Source organism: Talpa europaea, assembly GCF_964194135.1.
Source record: "Talpa europaea genome assembly, chromosome: 14".
In the NCBI taxonomy this organism is placed as follows: domain Eukaryota; kingdom Metazoa; phylum Chordata; class Mammalia; order Eulipotyphla; family Talpidae; genus Talpa; species Talpa europaea.
Window position 1 is genome coordinate 26,142,716 of NC_140082.1, and position 26,213 is coordinate 26,168,928.

At 35.6% G+C, this 26,213-nt stretch overlaps 1 protein-coding gene across 1 annotated transcript in view; it reads right to left on the bottom strand.

Moving 5' to 3' along the window:
• The window catches only part of MRC1 (mannose receptor C-type 1), a gene marked incomplete at its 3' end in the record, with an annotated part of 80,805 nt that overhangs the window by 21,377 nt on the left and 33,215 nt on the right, over positions 1–26,213 (bottom strand). The window contains exons 8-18 of the mRNA XM_084254338.1: positions 23,978–24,135; positions 21,622–21,732; positions 15,597–15,712; positions 13,591–13,739; positions 10,346–10,545; positions 7,620–7,744; positions 6,422–6,509; positions 4,776–4,920; positions 3,230–3,271; positions 1,835–1,998; positions 701–768 (exon numbers count right to left, since the gene is read on the bottom strand). Of these exons, the coding sequence (XP_084110464.1) occupies positions 701–768; positions 1,835–1,998; positions 3,230–3,271; positions 4,776–4,920; positions 6,422–6,509; positions 7,620–7,744; positions 10,346–10,545; positions 13,591–13,739; positions 15,597–15,712; positions 21,622–21,732; positions 23,978–24,135 (1,366 nt within the window). The remainder of the gene's footprint in view (positions 1–700; positions 769–1,834; positions 1,999–3,229; positions 3,272–4,775; positions 4,921–6,421; positions 6,510–7,619; positions 7,745–10,345; positions 10,546–13,590; positions 13,740–15,596; positions 15,713–21,621; positions 21,733–23,977; positions 24,136–26,213) is intronic.

The following is a 26,213-nucleotide window of genomic DNA, read 5'->3' on the forward strand; positions in this document are numbered from 1 at the left end:
CAGCATCAAACATCCCTGACCTTTAGAAACAATGAATATGAGTTTGGGTCTAAATTGCTTTAAAAAATGACCCAAAAAGTCACTTGGAACATATGTGGCTATATAAGCTGTGTGTGAGTCAGGACATATCTGCTCTTCAAACTTAGGAGAACATGTGTATTAATGAACAAGGAAGAAGCCCCCAATCTATTCTAATCTCCTCCCTTCCTCAATGCTCCCTGGTCCCTGTATCTAATAGAAAACAGTGCAGCTATTGCTTCGAAGGGAAAGCATTTTAAGCAGCTGAAGGAATACTTCAAAGCAGCACTGTCAAAGCCAATGGGGGGGGGGGTGACATAAAAGGTCCTTTTGGCTCTGTGCACCAAGGACAGTCCAAACAGGAATCATAATTTTTAAAAGAAATCCCGTATTCATATCTCTGTAACATATTTTCTTAGATGATTTATTAGCAGGTATTATCTGATAGTAAAGACAGTTGTTTCCTGAGATTAAATCAGATTTTGAGCCATTTGAGAATTGTAGGACTGAACTTATTTATGAGAATTACTTTAAATTCTTGGGTATTTTCTTTTTTGAAGCATTTCAGAATGAGAGCCCTGTGGGGTTTTTTGTTTTACAATAAGCAAAACAAAGTTTCAAAATAACTCTTAGGTGTGTGTCAGATCAAGCCTAAGGAAAGTTTTTCTTTTGATTTACTTACATAAACTTTTTATCCAAGCTGATCAATAAACCAATAAAATATGCCGGCTGTCCACCATTCCTGTTTACCTAGAACATGGGAGTTTACATATATTCAATATACACTGATGTAACAAAGTAGTTCTTAAATTCTATATATTGTAAGGCAAAGCATTATGTTGAACACCTTAAAACCTATGCAGAGCTGCATGTCAATTATTTCTCAATAAAACTGGAAAAAAATAGTAAGGAGGCAGCCTATTAGGAACTTTCTCTAAGGAGAGAGTAGTTTAGAAATGTTGCTATATATTCCAAGTTATGTTTCTCATAGGGAAAAAAAATGTACATTATAAAACAACCTGAATTTATATGGCAAATAGTTTAAATTATTCTGTAACATGTCAAATGCCTACAATAATTAGGTTGTTGTAGACATTTTTAAAACAAAGTAGTCAATTGGCATTATGTGTCTAAGGAAAGATTTCATATAAATATATATATATTTGTGTAATATTAGGAAATATCCTAAGAATTTCAAACCAAGGTATATTCACTAAGATGAAGATAAATCTTTATAAATCAAATAAATTTTTGTTCTTTTATTACCATTTAACATTTTTATTTTCTGTTCTTATCTCCTTTCTGACAAACAATGAGAATGCTATGAGGATGTTTAAAGAGAAAGTTACTGAATCAAAGTATGTTTGGAAAAACATAATTATACTTACACTGTTGCCCAACAATTTTGGTAAAATCAAGAGAGATTTTTACATGAATAAACAAGCTGTCCTATCTAATTAACCAACAATTATATTAATTTATATTAATAATCAACCTGCATTATAACATCAGGATTCCAGGATTGATGTATAACAATAGTTAAGAATTATAATATTTGAAAATGAGTGTACTCGAAACCATCAAGTACTGACACTCACTAATCCCAGTCTGAATATTGTTGGTGGGTTCTGTGATTTTATGCTGAATATTCAAGCAATCAGATCATTCATGTCTATGGCCAGCACTTTGGCATTCACATCTTTACCCCTGACCTTAGAAGGTTCAAATTCAGCACATAATTTGAAGTTGTACCAAGTGATACCAGTCATAGACATTATCTTTATCACATGACACAGTTGCATTATCACATTCTTACATATTTCCATAGAAACTTCCTTTCACTTTCACTTTGAATAGAAACAAGGTCACCAAAATTCTTCTTGCAAAATGCTCGTGCATCTTCCATGGCTTTCCTCTCTTTGCTAAAATAATATTGGTAGTCTTTGTAAATAACCCAGCCATCTTCAGTGACTGATGGATCTGAAAATTTAATGGAAAAAGGTGATACATTTTACATAGCTGAATACAAGAATCTGATATACATGTATAGAAACGTAAAAGGGTAAAGTAGGTATATCACAGGCAACTCTGAAAGCCCAGAATAAGCAGAATGTTCATGCCACATACAAACTGAATTCCCAAAGCAGACTACTCACTTTCCACCAACTCTAAAATCTAGCTACTTTCTTTTCTGAATCAAGTTCCATATATCATTGTTGGGAAAAGCACTCCTGATGTTACTTTCATCAATAGGGTAACATGGCTGGAAGGATTTACTTGCACATACTTACGATTGTCTATGTGTAGGGGCTTCAAACTATATAAAAACAGTTTTCATCTCAATATAAAAAAAAAACTTCTACAAGATGGTTTTGCACAATTTAGTGTATAATTGGAGAGCCAAGGAATTCACATACCAAGAGGACTCCTAATTCTTCTTCCAAACCTTGGGATTCTATCATTCTATGCTGTAGTAGACCGAGTAAGAGCCCCAGAGATATCTAGGCTCTAATCTCTGGACTCTGTGCCTCTCTTTACCTTATGAAAAAGGGTGATTTTTTTAGATGTGATTAAGTCAAAGATCTTGAGAGGCAAAGGTTATCCTAGAGTAGCTGGGTGGATTCTACATACAACCACAGGTATCCCTGTAAAGGGAGGCAGAGGAAGATTTGACTGTGAAGAAAAAGGCAATGTGAAAAAATGAATCAAAATACTACACTGCTGGTTTTGAAGATGGAAGAAGGGACCACAAACCAACAAAGGTAAGGAATTAGCTCTTGATGCTCATAAAGTCAAGGAAATAGAGTCTCTGAAGGGAGCACAATCTTGCAGATACTTTGATTTCAGCCCAGTAAAACTAATTTTGGGTTTCTGATGTCTAGAACTCTAAGGTAATAAATATGTGTTGTTTTTATCTCCCAAGTGTGTGGTAATTTAATATAGCATTATAGGAAACTAATAAATGTGCTACAGAGGAAAGCTGAGCCCTAGCATTGGATTCATGGATTCTTGGGAAACTATTGACAGGCCTTTATTTGTGCCTCAAGGAGAAGGCCCAAACTTTCATGAGATTCACAAAGACATTGAGAAGCTCTGCTGTCAGCCTTCTAAGGGTAGATGATTTTTGCTTTGTTTTATTTTTTGTATTTTGAAAAAGGCAAGAGGGAAAAAGGTTTTCACTACAGAGATAAGAAAGTAAGGAAATACTTACTGTCAAAAGGAGGTGGTGTTGGCTCAGGTTTTGGTGTTTGTCCTGTGAAACAAAAGAAAATCAGATATAAAGCACACTTGAACTATTATCTGTCTAGTTTCGCTATTTTCATTTCTCAAAATAGTTAAGAGTTTAACTGTTCTTTCTCTTTCCCTTCTTCCCAACTACTCTCCTATGGAGGGGCAGAAAATCAAAGAAAACAGAACTAGGAGCTAAGAGTTAAACAGATTAGGTACAATAATAGCTGCCAGAAATTGAAAAAGTTTTCAGGCACAACTAGTAGTGTCATAAAAAGGACAGTAAATACGAGGTGTGGAACCTGAGAGTTTAAGTTTCAAATCCCAAATCTGCATTTAAACTGCCTACTCTTGATTTTGTCAACTGCAAAAAGGAGTTAATGATATGTGTAAAGAGAGAGTGTAAAATATGTGTTATTGGTAGTTAGAAAGTCTTCTATAAATGCAAGTTTTTATGTCAGATATCTTATAATTAGCTGTAAAATTACTTAACATTTCATTATTTGAAACCATTAAATATGAAAAATGTTTAGTAAAATATTTTCTTTAAACTCATATTTTTATTGAATGTTTTTATTAAAAACTAAATGAAATATTTTTCTTTCCAAGTAGCTAATGGCATATCTGAACTTTATTGGAATCTGGCAAAGAGACTTTGGCTTAATGTATTTAACATCTGTAAGAGCTGAGCTACTAATAATACTTTAAAGAAATTAGTCATTGGTTACCTAAAAAACTGGTCACCACTTACTCCCTCATTTTGAAAATACTAATCTAAGCAGAAGTAGTAAGGGAAATAAGCAGCCAGCCAGCAGGAGAGGCACTCAGGGTCTCTAGCAATTGAGTTGGAACAGTTGCCAAAGTTCCTTCCTGGATGACAGACTGCAACGTGGTTCCCTTTATCTGTTTACAAAAGAGGAAGTTGTGTATTTTGGTTCAAGGGAGGATTTGTTTATCTTAACCTAACAACCTGGATACCCTGACCTTCATGCTTAACTTGGAGATGTGGAACTCTGAGTTATAGATAATCAGTGCTAAGCACTGATGTGTTTTTGTGACTAATGATATGGTGAGTCTAGCTAGCATTGGGAACCTCAAAATGGCGCTTGTTTCTTGTATCAATAGCCTAACTGACATTTAGACTATTCAGACTTAGGGAAACATTTACCTATTGGACATCTAATGGGCGAAAAGCCCTAAAAATAAATTACATTTTCTTCACTTTTCTCACAGAGTAGAACTTCCATTCACTCCTAAGACTAGAACCTGAGCCAGAATCACAGCTTGTGGGAACTATTTTGGAGGACGTGACTCTTGTCCAGGATTCTTGGGTGGCCTTTTGATCTTCTGTTCCTTTGGAACATTTGTCTGTGCTCAGCAACTTAATTCTTATCCTGTGAAATGATGGGCCCTGCCAGTTCCCTTATTTTGTTATTTTGTTTGTTTGTTTCTGCTAATAAAGGGAAAATATTGGGATGTCAGGAGTTTAATTCTCCCATATGAGATAAAGGCCAGACAAGTTATCATACCTTTTGGAATCTGGCAAATCCAGTAGTTAAGATGTTCACAGTTAATATCATTCCAGAACATACCAGGGTCACCTTTCAATTCGCCACAGAATTCAATATTTTCATGATTATTAGGTTCTCCATAAGACCATTTTTCATATGAAACCTATGTCACATTGAATTGAAACCATTAACCATCTGTATCAGGTCAATGCCAATCATCTATCCAACCAGGAAAGCAAAGATAAAGTTCCATTTTTTAACCCATTTTTTTTTCACAAATTTTCTTCAAAAGCAAGGTTTATGAATATGGGTGGGAAAGAAATATCTTTGCCTACATGGCAAATTTTGATGAAATACTATGGATTAATATAAAAATTTATATTATACAGGTATAGGCCAGAGGCACAGGAGGGTGAGAGGATTCACCAGAGACAGATTGAGAGCAGAACAGAAGGACTGAAATACACTGCTGAGGGGTGCAACGAGTGAGACAGGAGAGGTCTACCACACCATGTGGGTATCTCCCTGGCCGGGGATCAAACCCGTGCTGCAGAGGCTGTGAACAGCTTCACAGCACTGCGCTCAACCTCCTGCGCCTCTGGGGAGGTCCAATCTTTTACAAAATCCTGAAAGGATAATACTACAGTGTGATATTTAAAAATTTAGCTTTATTAGATGGATAGATTTTTAGAATGCAATTCTCCTTACAAAATAAAAAATGAGAAAATGTAACTAGCAAAGTTATTAAAGTTTACCAAAATTTACAGTGGAAACAAATGGAGTGCTGGGTTTAGGTCCTCTATGGAGCCCACAGGTTTTAGACTAGGCAGTATGATCTATTTTCTAGAGATATAAATGTAGAATATAAATGTCAGCAGAGCTATCAAATAGCTTTGAAAAGTCTGGTGGATTTCAAAAGAAAGTAGAACTGACGTACAAAATCACTACCTGCAATGACTATAGCTACGAAACACGCCCAGCATGTGCCAAAGACACTTCCTTTTCCATCTGAGAATGGAAAAGTCTGACAAAGTCTAACAGGTTTTGTTTTTTTTTTTAAAGATTTATTTATTTATACAAGCACTCGTACAGTCAGAAGCGCGGGAGGATGAGAGAATTCACCAGAGCCAGAGTGGGGAGCAGAGCAGATAGAAGGACCGAAGTACACTGCTGAGGGGAGCAGCGGGCGGCAGGAGAGGTCTGCGCGCCATGTGGGACCCTCCTCCAGTGGGGTGGCCGGGGAGCAGCCGGGGATTGAACCGGTGCTGCAGAAGCTGCTGGCAGCTTCGCAACCCAGCGCTCAACTGCCGCGCCACCGGGGAGGCTCCAGTCTAACAGTTTTTAATGGAGTATCAAGTTTCTTCCAAATCTCCTGATATCTATGAGCCTATAAAACACTCATTTCTTAAGTTTACCTCATTTCACACCTATTTTTCATGATAGAATAAAGATATTACTTTACATAAACTAGTGGAATACACATCAACAGTTAACTGTGGCTATGAATGGGAAAATTGAGCAGAAGCAGAATAGAATTGATTTTACATGGGAAAATATGTTTAGCTATAATAACCTGATTATTAAATTTTGGATTAAGCCTCATGATGATATCAACATAAAACATGATGAAATAAGACAATGACATTTGGAATCAAATTACTCACAGGAGAACCATCACTCCATGTAAAGCCTTCTGAAGGACTCCCATATGTCAGCCCCAGCCAAAACACTTCATGGTAATTTGCACTAGCTCTGTGACATACAAGATATAAAGAAAGTTTCTGCTACTGTATGCAGTAAATTTGGTTACTTACAAGGACTAATCAAATCTGAAAGTTGTGCTCACTTCGGCAGCACATATACAAATCTGAAAGTTATCTCCACAACTTGTAAGTACAAAGTATAGAAGTTTTTTATTTTTTTAAATTGTGATGTTTTTATTTATTTATTTTTTTGATATATTTATTTATTTATACAAGCACTGGGTACTGTCAGAAGCATGGGAGGGTGAGAGAATTCACAAGAGCCAGAGCAGGGAACAGAACAGGCAGACTGATGAAATACACTGCTGAGGGGAGCAGCGGGCACAGCAGGAGAGGTCTATCACGCCATGTGGGACCCTCGCCGGTGGCCAGGGATTGACCAGAACTGCAGAGGTTGCGTGCAGTTTTGCAGCCTAGCGCTCAACCGCTGTGCCACCAGGGGAGGCCCTCTTTTTTTTTTTTAAGATTTATTTATACAAGAACTGGGGTACGGACCAGAGGTGAGGGAGGGTAACAGGATTCACCAGAGACAGAGCAGGGAGCAGAACAGGCAGACACACCGAAGACACTGCTGAGGGGAGCAGCGGGTGAGACAGGAGATGTCTGCCATTCCTTGTGGGTAGCTCCCTGGCTGGCAAGGAATCGAACCTGTGCTGCAGAGGCTGCGGACAGCTTCACAGTGCTGCACTCAACCCACTGTGCCACCAGGGAGGCCCCAGAAGTTTAATGACTAAATATCAACATTATACAGTAAAAGTATATTTTGGTACAACCCATCAATATCCTAAAATTGAGTCACTGTTTAAGAGTAAATAATTGTAAAGCTTTGAGTGATAGTCAGTCATTGATTCATTTAACAATGATACTGATTGTCTTACACTTTTAGAGTAATTTGCTGTATGATTTATACCTATAAAACTAATACATTTTAAAATAAAACTAAAGAAAGGACTCATGAATATGAGATATGATAGATGTACATACAGCATATCTATCATCAGTAGCATCATGAACCAGCAATTTCAGAAATATAAGAATTTTCTCATCATTAACATCCAAAAGGTAAAGGACAAGAACATTACATAGAAAAAATACTTACGTTATTAGCCGCCATATTGCTTGCTGTTCCTCTTTATTATTGATACTAGCAAGATCACCACCCAGAGCTCTACAGAAATCACGAGATTCAAACCACGTTTTCTTCTGTTTTCCTTTTCCATACACCTAAAGATGATACAATTTCAGAAGACATTTTACACTTCACAGCGTATCAAGTTTAAGATTAACAACTGTTTACTTTTGATGAGACTTTATTTATAGAATAGCAGGCCATAACAATGGCCCCCAAATAGCATCATTCTCTTGGTTGATGGAATATTTTGGTAACAAAATTTGAGGATAATTTGAGAAAAAATTACTTTATAGTAATTTTAATTATTTAGAAAATAAAATTACTTTATTGCATAGGAGATGAAATAAAATATAAAAAGCTTTAGTCATATGAGTTATACATATAGTTCATTGTAAAAGGACTGGTTCAGTTCAATGTATAAAGTGACATTCAAATGGGAAAAAAAGAAACTTTGATACAGTGAAGGTACACATGAAGAAGGAATTTTTTTTTCTTTTAAAGATTTATTTATTTTTATACAAGAACAGGGGTACTGGCCAGATGCACAGGAGGGTGAGAGGATTCACTGGAGACAGAACAGGGAACAGAACAGGCAGACTGAAGAAATACACTGCTGAGGGGAGCAGCAGGCGAGACAGGAAAGGTGTACTGTGCCATGTGGGATTCTTGCTGGCTGGCCAGGATAGAACCCGCGCTGCAGAGGCTGCAGAGATCTTCACAGTGTGGTGCTCAACCGCCTGCACCACCAGGGAGGCCCAAAGGAAATTTTTAAGGAAAATAACCTCTCTAAAATTGTACCACTTTGTTATCTTGTTTAGGGTCCACAATGAGTAACCAGGTAATATTCTTCAAAGCTGCCATGTCTTTTCACCTTATGTTTGCATATTTTAACAACAAGTAGAGTACATGCCAAAACACATTTATGACAGGATATTTAAAAAGATGCGTTATAAGCTAACTAAACTGGATAAAGTATGTAATATAGAGACTGTCATACTAACAAGAGGACTGCAAGGACATGGGATATACAGTGAATCTAGGAAACAATATAGGAGTTCATTGTTTCCACCAACTTTTGTAATTTTTATTCATTGTTTCTCAGTAAGCCCTGGTACTAGTTAACATAAGCCTGTGGAAAAATGGATTTTTTTCCAATGTACTATGTCTCCCCAGTTGTCATCAAGCAACCCAAGGAAACTTTCACCTTGCCCTTAACTTGAACTATCTGGACAAAGATATCTTGACCAACTTTCTACTTTAGTAACTCCCAAGACTCCTGGGAGCACCTCAGCTTGCTAGATTGTTATGTAAGTTTTTTTCTTAAAACAACTTACTATTAGCTGAATTTATTAATAATCCCCATATGTTAATATATACAAAGATGACCTATATGTTTCCATCCTAACTCTACCTCAAGCACCTCTAAAACCTCACAATTTCTTCTGAAGCACATATTTTGATTTATTGAATATCCACGTGGATTATGTCTCCTGGAACTCTAGGTTTGCTTTCCAGTTTTAGAGAATTTTGCTGCTTCGCTCAAAATCCTGTGACAAATCTTTATTACCTACCACATTCAGGTGAATGGCCATACATAGGATGAAACTGGCCTTTGCTTAGTAACTCGAGTTTCCATCGGGAACAATAAAATACTAGTCAAACTTCCTCAACTGAACCACATATAAAATCCTTTCCTGTATTGGCCTAACACATTCCCTTCTATGTAACTTTTGGCCCAGACTAGTCAGGATAGCCAGTTTATCATCAGTGGCTACTGCTACTACTAGTAGTTGCCAACCCAACCTTTCTTGAGTTAAAAAGACTAAATCCATCTCATTGCAATACATATTTATTCAAGTTCTTCATGAGCCTTGCCTGTCTTACAAGCATGCCATGACCATGTCATTCAAAGGATTGAATTTAAGTGATTTTGAGAGCAGAAAAGAAATGATATCATTAAGCAGTAGATAAGTACATTTCTGTATTTGGCTAAATGTACCCTTCTCTAGAAAGACAATGATTTACAAGAGAGAGAAAAATAACCCACATGCTTAATTTACTGGGGTGTTTGTTTTATGAACTTGATTGCATAAAAAGAAAATGGATGGTGCAACCTAGGAATGTATCAAATATAGCAGAATATCAAATGATTATATAAAGGGAACTAAATGGGCCTCTACCTAGAGATGCCTGTATCTCTCATCAAGCATAACAATCAGGGACTAAGAAAAAATGGATCAATATCTCTAAGATATCTATGTGCTTTATTATAGATATCAATTCAGTTAGCCAAAAACTTGGACTCTAAGTAAGAACAGGGCAAAAGTGAGATGCAGTAGGATAGACTAAGGGGCAACAGAAATTTTCATTAAGATGAAAAAAAGTACAAGCTCAAACTAGGGCAGAAAAGACTGGGAGAGAGAAGAAACAAGTAGGTAAGGAAGGCTTCTGGGACTTGCATTTGCAAAACTGGCTAAGTCCATCGGTCTATATGCCAACGTCATTAGGATCCACTCAAGGAAAACTGATTTAAAAAGACTAATGCACAAGTACCCTACAAAATAAATTGTATCAGAATTTTCTATAGGTGGATTTTAGTTTGGTTTTGTTTCATTTGATTTTAATTGCTTGGGTGACTCCTCAGGCTGAAGCATAATCAAAAAATCTTTATTAGCTCAGCAATTGATACTAACCTTGAAACACAAACTTGTTTTACTGCTGCTGCCCCATTCCTCTGGACATTTGGGTTCTGGAGTTGTTGTGGGCACTGGAGGGCGAGTTGCTCCTTCTGCCCACTGTTTGCACACAAATTTTGCCTTTTCCTCACATTTCAAAACATCCCACAGACCTCCTGCAGTCCCAGTTCTCATGGCAACACACCCTGCTTTTCGTCCTGCAACAATACATAAAGTAGACAGTCAAAGGCATTTCAAGTTGTGCGATTAAAAACTACATTGGATGAGAAAATATCAAGTAGAGGTCTGTAGCATTTACCAATTGAATTGTGCTACCTTGAATCATATTTATATTTTATTTGCGTGGCATATATCCTCAACTGAATTATGATTTCAAGTGTTAGGGTTTAGATAACATTTTGTATTTTTAACACCTGGAAAATGTGTGCCAGACATAGACAATAATACAATACATTTAGTATGATGAAATTTACCATAATGGCAAAAGCAGTGGTTTCATGTTTCTTTAAAATTTTGTTATTTGCCTCCACCAGCAAGGAAAACAAAATATAAATGAATATAAACGAATATAAACAATATGGACAGAAGAGCTAAATACTCTTTTCCAAAGAAGACATACAGGTGATCAACAGGCACAAGAAAAAATGTCCATCATCACCTATCATCGGGGAAAAGCAAATAAAAACCATGACATATCACCTCATGCCTGTAATAATGGCCCATACCAAAAAGAACAGATACAAGTGTTGGCAAGGTTGTGGAGAAAAATGCACCCCTTTACACTGTTGGTGGGAATGTAGACTGGTGCAGCCCCAAGGAAAACAATATGAAGGCTTCTCAAGTGATTATAAATGAATCTGTAATATGACTTAGCAATTTCATACCTTGGTACCTACCTGAAGAATAAAAAACACTTATTCAAACAGGAAATTGCAATTCCATGTTTCCAGCACTATTTACAATAGCCAAGATAGGGAAACAACCTAAATTCCCCAAAATAGATGAATAGATCAAGAAGATGTGGTATGTGTATGTATCCAGATGTTAAAAATACACACACACACACACACACACACACACAGGAATACTACTCAGCTATGAAAAAAGATAAACTATTGCCATTGTGGCAACATGAATTATGCTAAGCAAAATAAGTCAGAAGGAGAAAGACAAAGACAAGATGGTGTCACTCAAATGTGGTATATAGAGAAACAAAACAGTCAGACAAAGATAAACTAAAAACTTAACCCTTTAAAGCTCACTAGAGAATGGAGCAACCAGAGGAGGAAGGGAGAACAAAGTTGGGAGAAAGTAGACTATGGCAGGGAATTATGGGTGCTTTAGTGGTGGATGTGGTATGGTACCTCTAAAACACAAGAATGGTGAGGCCCATTAACTCAATAAAAAATATTTTAGAGCCTTCCTGGTGGCGCAGCGGGTTGAACACAGCACTGTGAAGCTGTCTGCAGCCTCTGCAGCACCAGTTTGATTCCTGGCCGGCAAGGGAGAAACCCACATGGTGAGGCAGACCTCTCCTGCCGTGCCCACTGCTCCCATCAGCAGTGTACTTAGGTACTTCTGCCTGTTGTGCTCCCTGCTCTGTCTCTGGTGAATCCTCTCACCCTCCCGCACCTCAGGCCTATACACCAGTGCTTGTATAAATAAATAAATCTTTTTTAAAAAATCATTTAAAAAATGTTAAATAATAAAGATACTTGGAAGTTCATTTCCCCCACAACACCCACGTACTTCTCTCAGGACACTCTGTGAACAAACGTCAAAATGAAGCATACTCAAGCAGATTTTTTGCTAAGTTACTGAACTACTCTGAACTTGTTTTTTCATCTTAAAATCCAAATGTCATTCCATTACAGAATTCTGATGAATGCCAGTATTAGTGTATAAAAAAGGACATGAAATAGAATGAGAAATATACTAAGCCTAATAGTTTTTAAATAGTTTTTAAAACTGTTTTACAGCTATGGTTATTTTCAAATTGTAACTGAGACAAAGCTTTGAAAATGTGAAGCTTCCTTGCTGCTAAGATGGGGTGATTTTTTTTTAAAAGACACTGAGCATTTAGAAGTAATTCTCAAAGTTACTGGGGAGGTATATCTTTTTAAAATATTTTGTCTAAGCTCCCCAATTCCCTATGGCTCCAATTTGATTCATTGTCTAAGAACATTCCAGGATTAACCTCTCAGAATCCTATGGCTGAGTGAGCAACACCAACAAAGTTAGAGTTAAGCCAAAAGTGTGAACCTACCAATATTTTCATGTGTGGGTATAATTCTTAATATACCGCGTTATTTAAGAATAAACTGAAACTTGATAATTTTTCAAAATAATTAAACAAGAATCACAGGATTCAAATTAATAATCTGCTTTCCTTATTGACAGGGGTGAATACAAAATTTAAATTCTCAAAGATTAGGATTTATTATTAGGTCAAATAGTAAATTCATAACAAGCTATTATTCCTTCTTGAACTTTTTACCCAGACAGAATGAAAACTGCTAGAAAAGATGCTGTCATACTAAATAAATAATGGCATATTCTATGATATCAGTGTAAAACAAGGAAAAGACTTTCAAGAATCTGTTTTAGACACTACTTACTAAGGAAGGCAACTCAAAATCTATGAGGAGGCAGCATGGTGTTAGCGCAAAGAACACAAATTTGGGGATTATACAGATTCACCTAAATCCATGCTGGCAAGCTAATTTTGCAAGCAAAATTTTCTAATTTATAAGAGTAGACCAAATTTCCTAGATCCTTTAACTTACTTTGGCGGTTTCTTATAAGGATAACAAAATCCAAGGCACAAAAAGAACTAAACAGGGTGGCATATCCCAGGTATTTAAATATCTGCAAAAGTCAGACAGCCTTACATTCACAGATGTCCTGAAAAGTTTTATAATCTTTTGATGTTATGTCTTCAGAAATAAGTTAACCATTTAGAAAATTTGTGACCATATAGGATTTCATAAATATTTTTCAAACAGGGAAGGGTCGGATGACTAGCTGTTTTCTCTCCCTTTTTTCCTTGGATCACTGCAAATAAAGATTTTTGCAAATTTTCCTTGGAACATTTTTAAAATAAATAGAGAATGAAATAGAGAATTATATCCATATCACAACTGATTGACAAGGTGTTTGGAAAGATAGACGATGAAAGAACAGGCTCTGCCCGATGGACTTGTCCATGAACAGAGGTCTCTGACAGCTGCACGTGCACATACCTGGCATTTCTGAATTCCAGTGAGTGAAGTGAACCTCTTCCTCAATAGTCCACTGAAAGGTACCTTTGTTTCGCACATCTGAAAGTCCCGTCCAAAAATATCTTTCAGGCCTCAATCCAACCCAACTAGTAAGAAAGGCTTGTTCATATCTTTAAAAGAAAAAAATAATGAACTAAGATAAATTTTAGAAACATTTATGTGAATTTTTCTATTAACATAAAAAGTAGCTCAATCCTATAAGCTACAAGTCAGTTGGTAATTCAAACACATTACATCTACTAAGATGTCATTTAAACTATGCAAACTTTCACTGAGGAAATGTGAGGGTATGAAGGAGGAGCACCATACCACACAACTGACTAAATAAAATCACTCAACTAAATAGATTCAAACCACTTCGCTCTACTCCTCACCAGTTCCTGTGCCCCTCCTCAAAATGTAAGAGAATTCTGAAAATGACAACATTTGAAAATATGTTGTTTTTAAAACAAAAATCAGTCTGCTCTTGAAATATTTCAGCTCTTAGTTACGCAAGTTGGTGTTGGGGTGGGGGGTGGAGGGTGCATGTGAAACATTATCAAGGACAATGAAGAGGAAAAATTTGGACTTTCTTCCCCTCCGCTCTGAACCAGAAAATATATCAAGAAATATAGGGAAGCAGAGAAACAATCTCTAGAAAAAACTGGGAACAGCATCACAAATCCAACATTTTTCTCTTCCTTTGAATATCATCAATGTATTTGGCATAATCTGGTAATAATTCAGATCAATTAGTAAGGCCACCAAAGTTTGTCCTCATTGACATTTAACAATGTAGGCAGCAACATAGGTGAAAATATCTCTTTTGAGATAAGGAAAGTGGTGCCAGAGTTTCTAGAAACCAACAGAAATGTCAGTGCCTCAGACAAAGTAGACAGGGAAATATAGAGAATTTAACAACAGCAGAATATTTGCTTGACCCTAATGGGAATAGTTACCGCCCAAACAAAACAATAAAATGAAAAGTCCCAATGTAAATGTAAGTATCATGAAAACACATAAAGAGAAACAAAACTAAAATATAAATATAGGGAAACCTCTTTACATATTATATTGCTCCAACAGACCAAAGATCAATGACAGTGTAGATCAGAAGATGTCCCATGGTACTTACAGATTTATGTTCTGATTTTCAAACGTTAACATATTATATTAGACATCTAACTGTACATGGAAGATTACATAAGTTGCATGACATCTTTCATCATTTTCAAAGGAATTTTTAATAGCAATAGTCTCTGCATTTGATTGGATCTACTTTGAAAGGTCAATAAAGTTTACTGTTTTAAAACTCAATAATTTTTACCTTTTACTGCAAGTGAAATGGACTTTTAAAGTTTCTCTTAATTTTCTCCTGTGCCTAATTTAGTGCTTCATAAAAAGTAGAGGGGAATAACTGAAAACTAAAATCTTGAAGATGCTTGAGACTTTAAAGGTCAAAACTTACAGAATAATCTATGTCCAAGTGATTTTCTTGACCTACCAGCCTAGTAAACCAAACAAAGAAAAGGAAATAACAGAAGAATGGAAAGAGTAAATACAATATTCAGGAAATACCTCTTTCCTCTTTTTTAGTGGGGGGTAGTGGTAAAGTTAGAAATGTGGGCTATTTGAACTGACAAATTTTACGCACTGTTCCATCTTTAAATAAATGACATAACTGATCATTAAAAATTTAGACCTATCAATTAATTTACTAGCGTGAACTATTCTGAATATTACTTTATAGTATTGCTTTAGTATTGCTATAGTATTGCTATAAATATTACTTTATAGTATTGCTACTTTAAAGTAGCAAAATATAGTGTAATCCATATAAGGATATGATTTTTAATGCTTCTTTATTTCAAATTTATTTACACCTCAAGATCACATTTATTCAGAATTTAGAGCACAATGATACTTAGACTTTTCTTAAAATGTTTCATCATTAGACATTGTAAGATAAAATTAAGGTTGTTACATACTTGTCTTCAACAGTTGTTAGGTAAGCCTTCTCATTTGCACAAGTTTGGTTTGCTTCTGTAAATGTTGAAAGTGTGTGTCCAATCATATAGCAGTAGACTCTATGTCTTTTCCAGCCCTATTTAATATAACCAAGCAGATCGTCATGCATTTTTTAAGTGACAGTATTTTAATCGTTCCTCTATCATGAAACATAAATTGATAAAAAAATAGAAATGTCTAAAGCACACAAACCTGAATAACTGAAATGCAATGGAGATCATTTAGATAAATGAACAGTAGATTTTTCCTCATATGACGAATTCTTATGCAAAATGTAGGGGCAATAATTCTCCCCACTTCTGTATTCTCTAGTGAAAATTGTTTGGGAAATGTTTACCAAACAACTCAACACAGTGACTGAGATTTCAGTTTTAGAATAGGTAACCACAATGAGCACTTGGCATGATAGCAAGCCCCAGAGTCTACTGAGGCCAATAGGGACGGTAAATCTAAACTATATCATTTGGCCACAGGAGAGAACTTATCCAACTTGATTTTAGGTGGTTCCTCTCCCTACTTCAAACACACAGAAATGTTAAATGAATATATAATAAACAAACAAAAAGAAATACCTGAGTTTGAGAGAAAGAAGAGGAAACTTCCAGATACCAAAAATACATAGAAAACTAAAACTAGTATAGAAAAGCACAAGTTGAGATTGTAGTTCCCAGGGTGTATCAGACCTAGATTAAGGGTCCAGTGCCTAGGGACAAGGGCATCTGTGTCCATACAAATTATCTGGCCATCAGTCCCCATGAAGTGAGTAAATGGAGCTTAAGTACTTGCATGAAGTTAATGCCCACAAAGGGTTGCCCTTTTATAAAATCAAAGTTCATAAACACTATCCACAGTACCAGGAAATGACAGATATTCTTGTCATCTGCCTAGGGGTCTCGGGATAGGAAACAAAGTTCTTCTGCTTCAAAATAAATGCCAAGTCTGTACCATAGAGAAGTGCCTGTTCCAACCATACACTATCCACATCATATGAGAACCTACAGTCAAAAAAAAAAAAAACAAATACAACTTGGACCTCAAAAAGAGAATCTCTTTGGCATTCAAAGAAGTAAAAGGAAAAATCACACAACAGAAATATTCCCACAAACCAGGTCATGTGCAAATGTGATTTTGAGGATTGGGGTGTGGGTGGGATGAGAATAAATTCACAATCAAAAGTCACAAATCATGAGAAAATGTCTCATTTTAAGGGAGATTCAAGAACTAAAATTAATAAAACAATCTGAAAATATATGTGTGTATATCTATATACATATATGCATATTTGAGATGATTTACATAGCAAAAAATAAAAGAATGAAAGATTAAAATGTTATGAATAAAAACAAGTAGATTCAAACATACAAAAAATTGTACTTCTAGAAAAGACATACATAAAGTTAGATTAAATGTAGAAAATAGTTTCAGAAAGATTAGTAAATTAGATCAATGCAGTGCAAAGAAATAAAGATTAAAAGAGGTTCAGTGAACATGTGGATAAAAAAAAATAGAATGAGAGGGTGGAACATCAATATGAGAGAAGTTTCAGGAGTCCCAAATAAAACTTACTGATAATTTTCAAGAATTGAAAGAGAGATATGAAATGTCAAAATGAAGAAGCATTCTGAGAACTAACTGAAACAAATAAAATAAATCCAAATTGGGACACAATGTACTAAACCTACGGAACACAAAGATAATAAAAGTATTTTTAAATCAGAGACAACATAGTGTGCCTTCTTTAACAAAAGAAGAATTTGTCTAATAACAGGAATTGCAATAGCAAAATAAAGGTCAAGAGAAAATGAAATCACATATAAAGCACTGTAAGAAACCATTTGTCAATCTAGAATTTCAAATTGACCCACCTAAAGTATTATTCAAGGTACGGATCAAGTCAAGACATTTTCAGACAAAGAGAGGGAATTTTCCACTCCCAGATCTCCAGTGCAAGAATAACTAAAAAGATTTACCTGGGTAAGAAGGACTTTAAAGTCAAGAGGAATGAGTGGGCTAAAAATGTACACTGAGCAAAGAAATCAATAAATATCTCAGTAATGTGGGTCTAATTGCTTGAATAAATAGCAAAGATAATTAAATGTGAGTGGGAAGTTAAAGAATGGACTATGGGTAAGATCTGTAGGTTAGTTAATAATTCTGTATCCATGTCAATTACTTGCCTGTGATAATATGCTCTGGTCAGATAAAAGATGCTATCAGTGGAGGAAGTAGGGTTGATGATACAGGGGAACTCTGTACTCTTTTTTTCAACTTCATGTGTCTAACATTACTTTAAATTCTTAAGGTTTTTAAAAATATTTAAGTAGCCTAATAATCTTCATTTTATTCAGCTAGCTCCTAGAGGTATTGGTTAATTTTAACTTCAAGTCAAGAATGCATTTTAAAAATATAAAGTGAGGCATTTGAAAAAAATAGAAATAGAATGTATCATTCCTAACCTGATATAAGAGGTAAGAGGATAAAGATATTCTATTGAATCAATGGAATGTGGGGAAGGAGAAACAAAAGAAAGAAAAGAATACAGAGTGGTAAAGAAAATTAAGATTGCTGAAACAAATACAAATAGAACAGTATGCAAAGCAAATCAAAACTTCTACTTCGAAGTTAAAAGCAAGTGCCTCAAAGTAGATTAAACATTTAAATGCAGATATATATATATATGTTTACAAGAGTCATTCCTGAAACAGGATGATACAGAATGATTGAAAGCAATCAGTTAGAAAAAGAGATTCCAGAGAAATACCACACAAGAGAGTTCCTGTGGCAATATTATTATTATTATTTTAAATTGACTTCCTGGTAAAAAAAAATAATTACCATGAAGAAAGTAATCACATAATAATTGAAGGGCCAATTCATCAGAAAGATAAAACAACACAGCTCAAAATATATAAAGCAAAAGATGACAGAATTATAAGGAAAATATTAGGACTATAGATAAAATATTAGGAATATAGACTATATGGATAATATAATTGCTGAATTATATCTAAATAGATCTCTGAACCCCAATAATCATAAGTCATTCTGTTCAAGCACACATGGAATATTTATAAAAATTGACTGTGAACTAGAATATAAAGGTCATCTCAACAAAATAACTAAAACTTTACATAACAGTATAGAGAAATTAAAATCAATAGTACCTCCCAATTATTTATTAAACTAAAAAACAAAACCCCCATTACTTTCACCAAAACCCCTACTACTACAAACATACACACACATACACACTTTTAAATAATCCATGGGCCAAAGAAATTCTAGCCTCCCTGGTGGCCTAGGGGTTAAGTTTCAGCACTGTCACAGCTATGGCCTAAGTTCCATCCCCAGCCAGGAGCTAACTCACATATGGCACAGCAGAACAATCCTGCCTTGCCCCATCCCCTCCCCAATCTCCTTAGCAGTATATTTCAGTAAATCTGCCTGCTCTGCTCCCTACTCTGTCACTGATGAATCTTCTCATTCTCCGCACCTCTGGCCTACACCCCAGTTCTTCCACTCAAAAATTTAAAAAAAAGAAAGAAATATTAAAGGACATCAAAAATAGAATTTAGAAATAAATCATAATAAAAGCACTATATAAAAAAATCTTCATGGCTGGAACAGTTTTAACTCTACCTTTTATAACCATATGTATCTTTTATTTAATGTCACATACATTAGTTCCAACATCTAGAACTCCTAGTGGTATATGTTATAATTTTGGATTTCAAACTGATTTGAAGGATTTCTAGTCACCCTGAAAAAGATGACCTCTGTGCACAGAGGATTTGAATTTTATCTGTCTGACATGCTAGATATTACCAACTCGGAATCACTCTGTTAACTTCTTAGTTGAAGACTTCACACATAAGTAGCAATGACTTGAAAAACAGAATCCTAGATCTTTATGACAACAGGCCTGTGGTTTTGAATTTCTGAAATTCTTGAAATGACCCCTCCACCAAGCAGCCAGACCTTGTTATCTTCCTTTGCTAGTGAGTAAAATATTTTTTGCAATCTTCTCAGTTATTTGAAGATGTCACTGCCTAGTGTTTTAAAACTGGCCAAATTATCCAAAGTCTCTTAAGTTGTAGTTTTCTTTTCTGTCTAATAAGGAACAAAATATTTATCCTTTAAGACCAATGAGAGCACGTAACAACACTCAATAGTTGCTGATATTTTCTTAAAGCTATCATTACTAGCCTAATGGTTATATTAGATTTTACCAGCAATCACTGATATTACAATCAATAGAAAAAATATATAAAACTTAGGTTGATTATATAGAACTAATATAAGAATTGTTTATTTATCAAAAGTACAATAATATTAGTAATCTCAAGCACATGCATGTGATTAGGAAAAGAATATGTAAGTGGGGCCTCCCCAGTGGTGCAGCGGTTGAGCGCTGGGCTACAAAGCTGCCCGCAGCCTCTGCAACGCTGGCTGGATCCCCAGCAGCCAGATGAGGGCCCCTCAAGGCCCCACATGGCCCCACATGGCCCCACATGGCACGCAGACCTCTCCTGCTGCCCGCTGCTCCCCTCAGCAGTGTACTTCGTCAGTCTGCCTATTCTGTTCCCCACTCTGACTCTGTTGAATTCCCCCACCCTCCCACGGTTCTGACTGTATCCAGTGCTTGTATAAATAAATAAATTAATTTAAAAAAAAAAAAGAACATGTAAGTGGCCTGGAGACAGAATGGGATCCTAGCCTTGCCTTTTTGTGACTCTAAGAAAGTTACAGCTTCTCTACAGTGAAAATTTCAGAATGTAAACTTTGAAAGGGAGATTTTGATCATCACTAAGATTCTTTATGTCTCTGTGGTTTTCTGTATTCGTCATTTATTTGTACAGCACTAAATTATGTTTCATGAAGTCTGATACTTATTATAAGATGATTTGATCACATCATGGCACCCTTATAAAGGAAATTAGCTTCTTTATTTTTACGCAAGAAAAGTGAGGAAGAAAAAGAGAGGAATTGAGCAATTCAGCAATTGGATAGAAAAGTGATCAACATGTATGGTGTATTTTGCACTTTGTTTATGCCTTCAGATACATTATTTCACAGAAATAACTTGCTTTAATCTCAAAGAAATATAAGAACTTTGGGAATTTATCACTATCTTTCAGGTATGGTTGAAGCACAATATCATTCATGACTTTATTTAGTTTAAATGAGTTACTGCCAGTTACTACCATCTGACCTCCATCTCCTGCCTCCCAGAGCAAGGATCTACTAAGAGAATCTCCATCAGAAGTAGGATTGTCAGAAATATTGTACATGGGAGAAGTGGCTAAGGAGTTTATCATCTTCAATTTAAAGTTACCTACTGAAAATATTCTTTTTTAAAAAAGATTTATTTATGTATGCATACAAGAACTGGGGTATAGGCCAAAGGTGCCAGGGGATGAGAGGATTCTCTAGAGACAGAGTGGGGAATAGAACAGGCAGACTGACTGAAACACATTGCTGAGGGGAACAGCTGGCAAGACAAGAGAGGCCTGCTGTGCCATGTGGGTATCTCCCTGGCTGGCTGGGGATTCAACTCATGCTGCAGAGGCTGCAGATAGCTTCATAGTGCTTAACCCCTTGTGCCACCAGGGAGGCCCACCTACTGAAAATATTCTTACAACTATAGGATCATAGACTGCCAATACCTCAGTGACTTGCTTTAATCTCATTGCCCTCACCAGATTCATTTTACTTCCTGTTCTCTCGCCTCCAAATCCAATGACATTCTGGAAGAAGCTTCAGATCATGTGTACCCATATTAACAGTAGGTAATACTTGAACAATGATATATGGAGAAGAATGATACCAAACACTATCAATAAACCACTGAATGCTTTTAACAGTTGAATCATATGGCTACGTTTCATGACATTTGTTCTGACAAAAATAAAGCACTTTCCCAGACAAAAATCAAGCCTAGTATCTCACATAAGATTTGCTGATCTGAAATCACTGTGTACTTACTTTCTGGCAGCCTATGTCGACCTCCACTGTTCCTGGTGCTTGGGTTTGTGATTTCATCTTACATATGTAGCCAAGAGGTCTCTCACAGGCCCGATCTGCCCAGAATCCATCCTATAAAAGCAAAGGGAAAACCTTTTAATGACTATCAGTTGTTTGACATAGGTACTAATTTCTTTCAATTGTCCCTAAGTAAGGAAAACAAAGATTCAAGGTGATTAATATAAAATGGCATGGATGAGAAGGGAAAGGTAAATTTGATGCTAATAAAATGTAAAAAGAGATTGTAGCCCCAATATGTTTTTATATCTTAGATTTCCAAGTCTATATTTAGAAGGACTGAGTGAGAGAAACTAAAAATGCTTAGAAACCCTTTCGTGATAGTAACAAGAGGTTTGCATGCACTTTCCTCAGCACCATTCCCATCAGTTATTTTCAGCTTAACCAAGTACATATGAAGTTATCAAGAAAAAACTCCCTGATGCAACACACCAAATGAAAATACACCTGAAATCAGTCATTCCTCTTTCTATCCATGAGTGTCCTCCTAGATCTAAGACTCCACCTTCCCCTCTGCCTCAGATTTCACTTTGCCCCACCCTTTGAGATTTTACCTTAAAATGACTTCTCTGCTGTTCCTTTAACTGTGAAACACCTTGGAAAATGTTTTCTGTATTGTCTGTCTCTATTTTCTCATCTTTCACTCAGTCTCAAACCCTTGCAATCTGGCACTCAATCCTTCAGCCAGAGAAACATTCATAAATTGTGAACTAGGTCTTGCTACTCCCTGGCTAATGTTTTCTCAACCTCAAAACTAGTGTTTCTACAAATACTTTTACTTCTCTAATGTAGGGTAAGGTGAAAGGTATCATGTTTATCTGCTCTCCCGCCATTAGGATAGATGACAGAACCCTGCAGTCCTGAATGCATGACTGATTGTGGGCACCTGTAACTCTATATAAGTACAGATTCCAAGCAGTGAGACCCAGAATAGATCTAACTATGTCTACCCCAACTGAGAGCAATGAGTCAAAATCAGAACCAAAGTTCAGATTTGATCAAGTCATATATATTGTATTTATAACCCATAATAGGAACAATGTAAGTATTAGTATATTGCTTAATTTCATTCTCAAACCAAAAGTTTCTGTCTGATGCTTTTCTGGCCCTCTTAAAAATTTGATTTTGCATAAAACAGCTGGGACTGCATCAAATTAAAGGGCTTCTGCACAGCAAAAGAGACAATAACAAAAACAAAGAGAAACCCCACCAACTGGGAGAACATTTTTGCACACAACACTAATGATAAAGGACTGATCACAAAAATCTACAAAGAGCTGATGAGACTCAACAACAATGAAGAAAATAATCCAGTCAAAAAAAATGGGCAGAAGAGCTAAGAAGAAAATTCTCTGAAGAGGAAATGCAAATGACCAACAGGCATATGAAAAAATGTTCAACATCACTTGTAATCAGGGAAATGCAAATCAAAACCACAATGAGATACCACCTACACCAGTGAGAATGGCACATAATTAAAAAACTAGCAACAACAAATGTTGGCGAGGTTGTGGAGAAAAAGGAACTCTCCTGCACTGTTGGTGGGAGTGCAAACTGGTCCAACCACTAAGGAGAGCTGTGTGGAGATTTCTTGACCTACTAAACATAGAGCTTCCGTATGATCCAGCAATTCTGCTCCTAGGTATTTACCCAAAGGACACAGATACATCAATTCCAAAGAGCACCTGCACCCCTATGTTTACAGCAGCACTGTTTACAATAGATAAGTTTTGGAAACAACCCAAATGCCCAAAAATAGATGACTGGATCAAGAAGATGTGGTACATATACACCATGGAATATTACTCAGCAATCAAAAAAGATAAACACATGCAATTTGCAGCAACATGGATGGAGCTGGAAGGGATCATGCTCAGCAAAATAAGCCAGAAAGAAAAAGAAAAATACCGGATGGTCTCACTCATAGCAGGAATCTAGAAAACTTAAATAAGGGACCAGGAAAAAGAATAATTATAAGAAAGAAAATATCAAAATCAACAAACAACTATGAACCAGAGACACTCTATGGGGGTTGAGGGGCGAGGAAAGGAGGGCTTGGGGTCAAAATAAGGGGGTTGTAATTGTATGGGGAATATAAAAATAAAGTTTAAATAAAAAAAATAAAAGAATATAGAAAAAATTGACTTTGCTAGATAATTAACTGAGAGAAAATCAAGAAAGTAAATTTTGGTTCAGAATTCATCTATGTCAATTAAACCAGTCTAAATAATGTAATAAGGGAAGTAGAAGGAAAAATTCCTTGTTTTTTGGTAGAGATCAGTAATCCCAGTTGCCTTACCTTGCCTTTCATCACAGCACAATCTTCCTGCCTGTTGTTTTCATGACTTGGTTCTCCACGAAGCCATTTGGTAAATGTCACAGGAGTCCCATCACTCCATTCAAAGTACATCTGAATCTTGATGTCATTTAAACCAATCCATAGCTCATCATTTGGCTCTGAATGGGAAGAAAAACACAGAGGAATTTACATACAGTCTTCTTTCCAAAGGAGAGTCTTTGGCTTTATCAACATCAGCTCCTCTCCCTTAATACTATAGCTGTCAAAAAGTCTATCCTCTTGATAGACTGTAGACTGAGCGGTCAACTACATTTCATACCGTCAGTTTTAATTTGTGTAGTGTATTCTTCACATTGCAAAAGTAATTGTATTTATTTAACTTGCCAGCATGAAACTGAGGTGGGTCTATCATTACTATCAATTGTGTGAACTTTCTTCTTGTTATAAATAACACACCACACCAATGGCATGCAATTTTAAAATATGGTAGTTTATCTACATGTAAGTCTGTTTGACTACTAATAAATCTTATGAATGTTTCACAATAATATTACTTTTTACTGTGTTGTTATCAAGAACATTCTACTTGTTTCTTTTAAAATTCAATCACTATAATAAGAGTGAAAATGATCTATATAGTGACAAGATACATGAGCTGAGGACTTTAGGCTGTCTCCTAACATTTGGCAACTACTTATTAACCCATAAATATTGATACGATTCTATAATCAGTTTTGCCATGAAACACCAGAGAAGAACAAATGATTAAAGTTAAAACAAAAACAACCAGTTCCATTGCATCTAATCTAAATTTGGGTTTCCTCAACAGAGAAACAAATCAGGTATAGCTACAAAATGTGCTAAATTTCTCTTGAAATTCTATGAAGAATTTTAATTTTTATCAGCAGATTTACTTCTAAAATTCTAAATATACTAATTAAAATGGGACAAAATTAAAGACAAGATATCATAGTTTAAAACATACATTTCCAAATTGTAAAAAAATGAAACTTATTTTGCACTAATGGGAATTCCATCATGAATTATTGACATTCATGAAATGGTAAAAATAAAAACACCTGCCAGAGGATTGTAAAGATGATGTTGTAGAAAATGAGAAATATGCCACACTACATAGGAATTACCCTAAATGACTTAGCCTTCTTCCTCCTAAAAGTTGTCACTCAGTTTTGCTTTTGGAGAAGTCCCTGACTGGAACAGTGCCAGACCCAGCAGATGTTTCCAGAGTCACGAAGCAGGAATGAAATTGTCAGGATGATCCCTTTTTCTTTCACTTAATTTGGCAGATCATAGTCTTTTGAGCAGGAAACATAGTCTTTAAAATGACCCCTCAAGGACTTAAGTTCAAGATGAATGAAAACATAAAACCCCAAGTCCTACAATTACAACAAAGTATTAAGTTTCCTATAAACATTTTTCTCACTAAACAGCTCTCCCCTTATAACTTTTGCAATCCTAAACCCAAACTTGACCCTACAAAAATATATAATACATGAGAATAAAGTTGTCACATCGATTGCTATAAATCAGTTAGGGAAGCTGTCTCAGTTGATGTAGTAATAACGTACATGTACAGCTCCCAATTTATCCACAGTGTGCCCATGATTGATATAAAAGATACCTCAATCAAATAAAAAAGATATTCCAGACTTTTAATTTTAAAACGATGATTAAAATTTTATAAGATTTTTTACCTTTACCAGCACTAATTTTATTGTTTTCAATCAATTCCTCTCAATAATTAAAAGGGACCGATTCTCTAGGAAAAATTCACTAATTCTCAAGTTAATTTAAATATCATCTAATTTCCCAAAGTAATTATACTAATAAATACATAAGGTTTTCCTATCGCTATATCATGTTCTATAAAGCAGAACAAAATTTGCAAATTTGGCCAATTTTTAAATAATCTGTTTCCTACTGATTCATTGGCAAACCTTCTTACCTTCTATTATTACCAAGACATACAGCATGATATAATTCAGATATATCATTTTGATTCTATTTTTATTGTCTAGTCTGAGTTCTGCAAGATAGGTAAATATAGAACAGTCAGGAAATCATTCATAGATGCAGTAGGCTGTTACATGACCTACCACATTCATGGAGGTGAATAGAGGAGAAACAATTTCATTTGGCACAGATGCCAAGAATACAAATGTTTTGGGGTTTTCTCAGTCTTTCTTTGTGATGAGTATATTTTTTCTTATTCTGT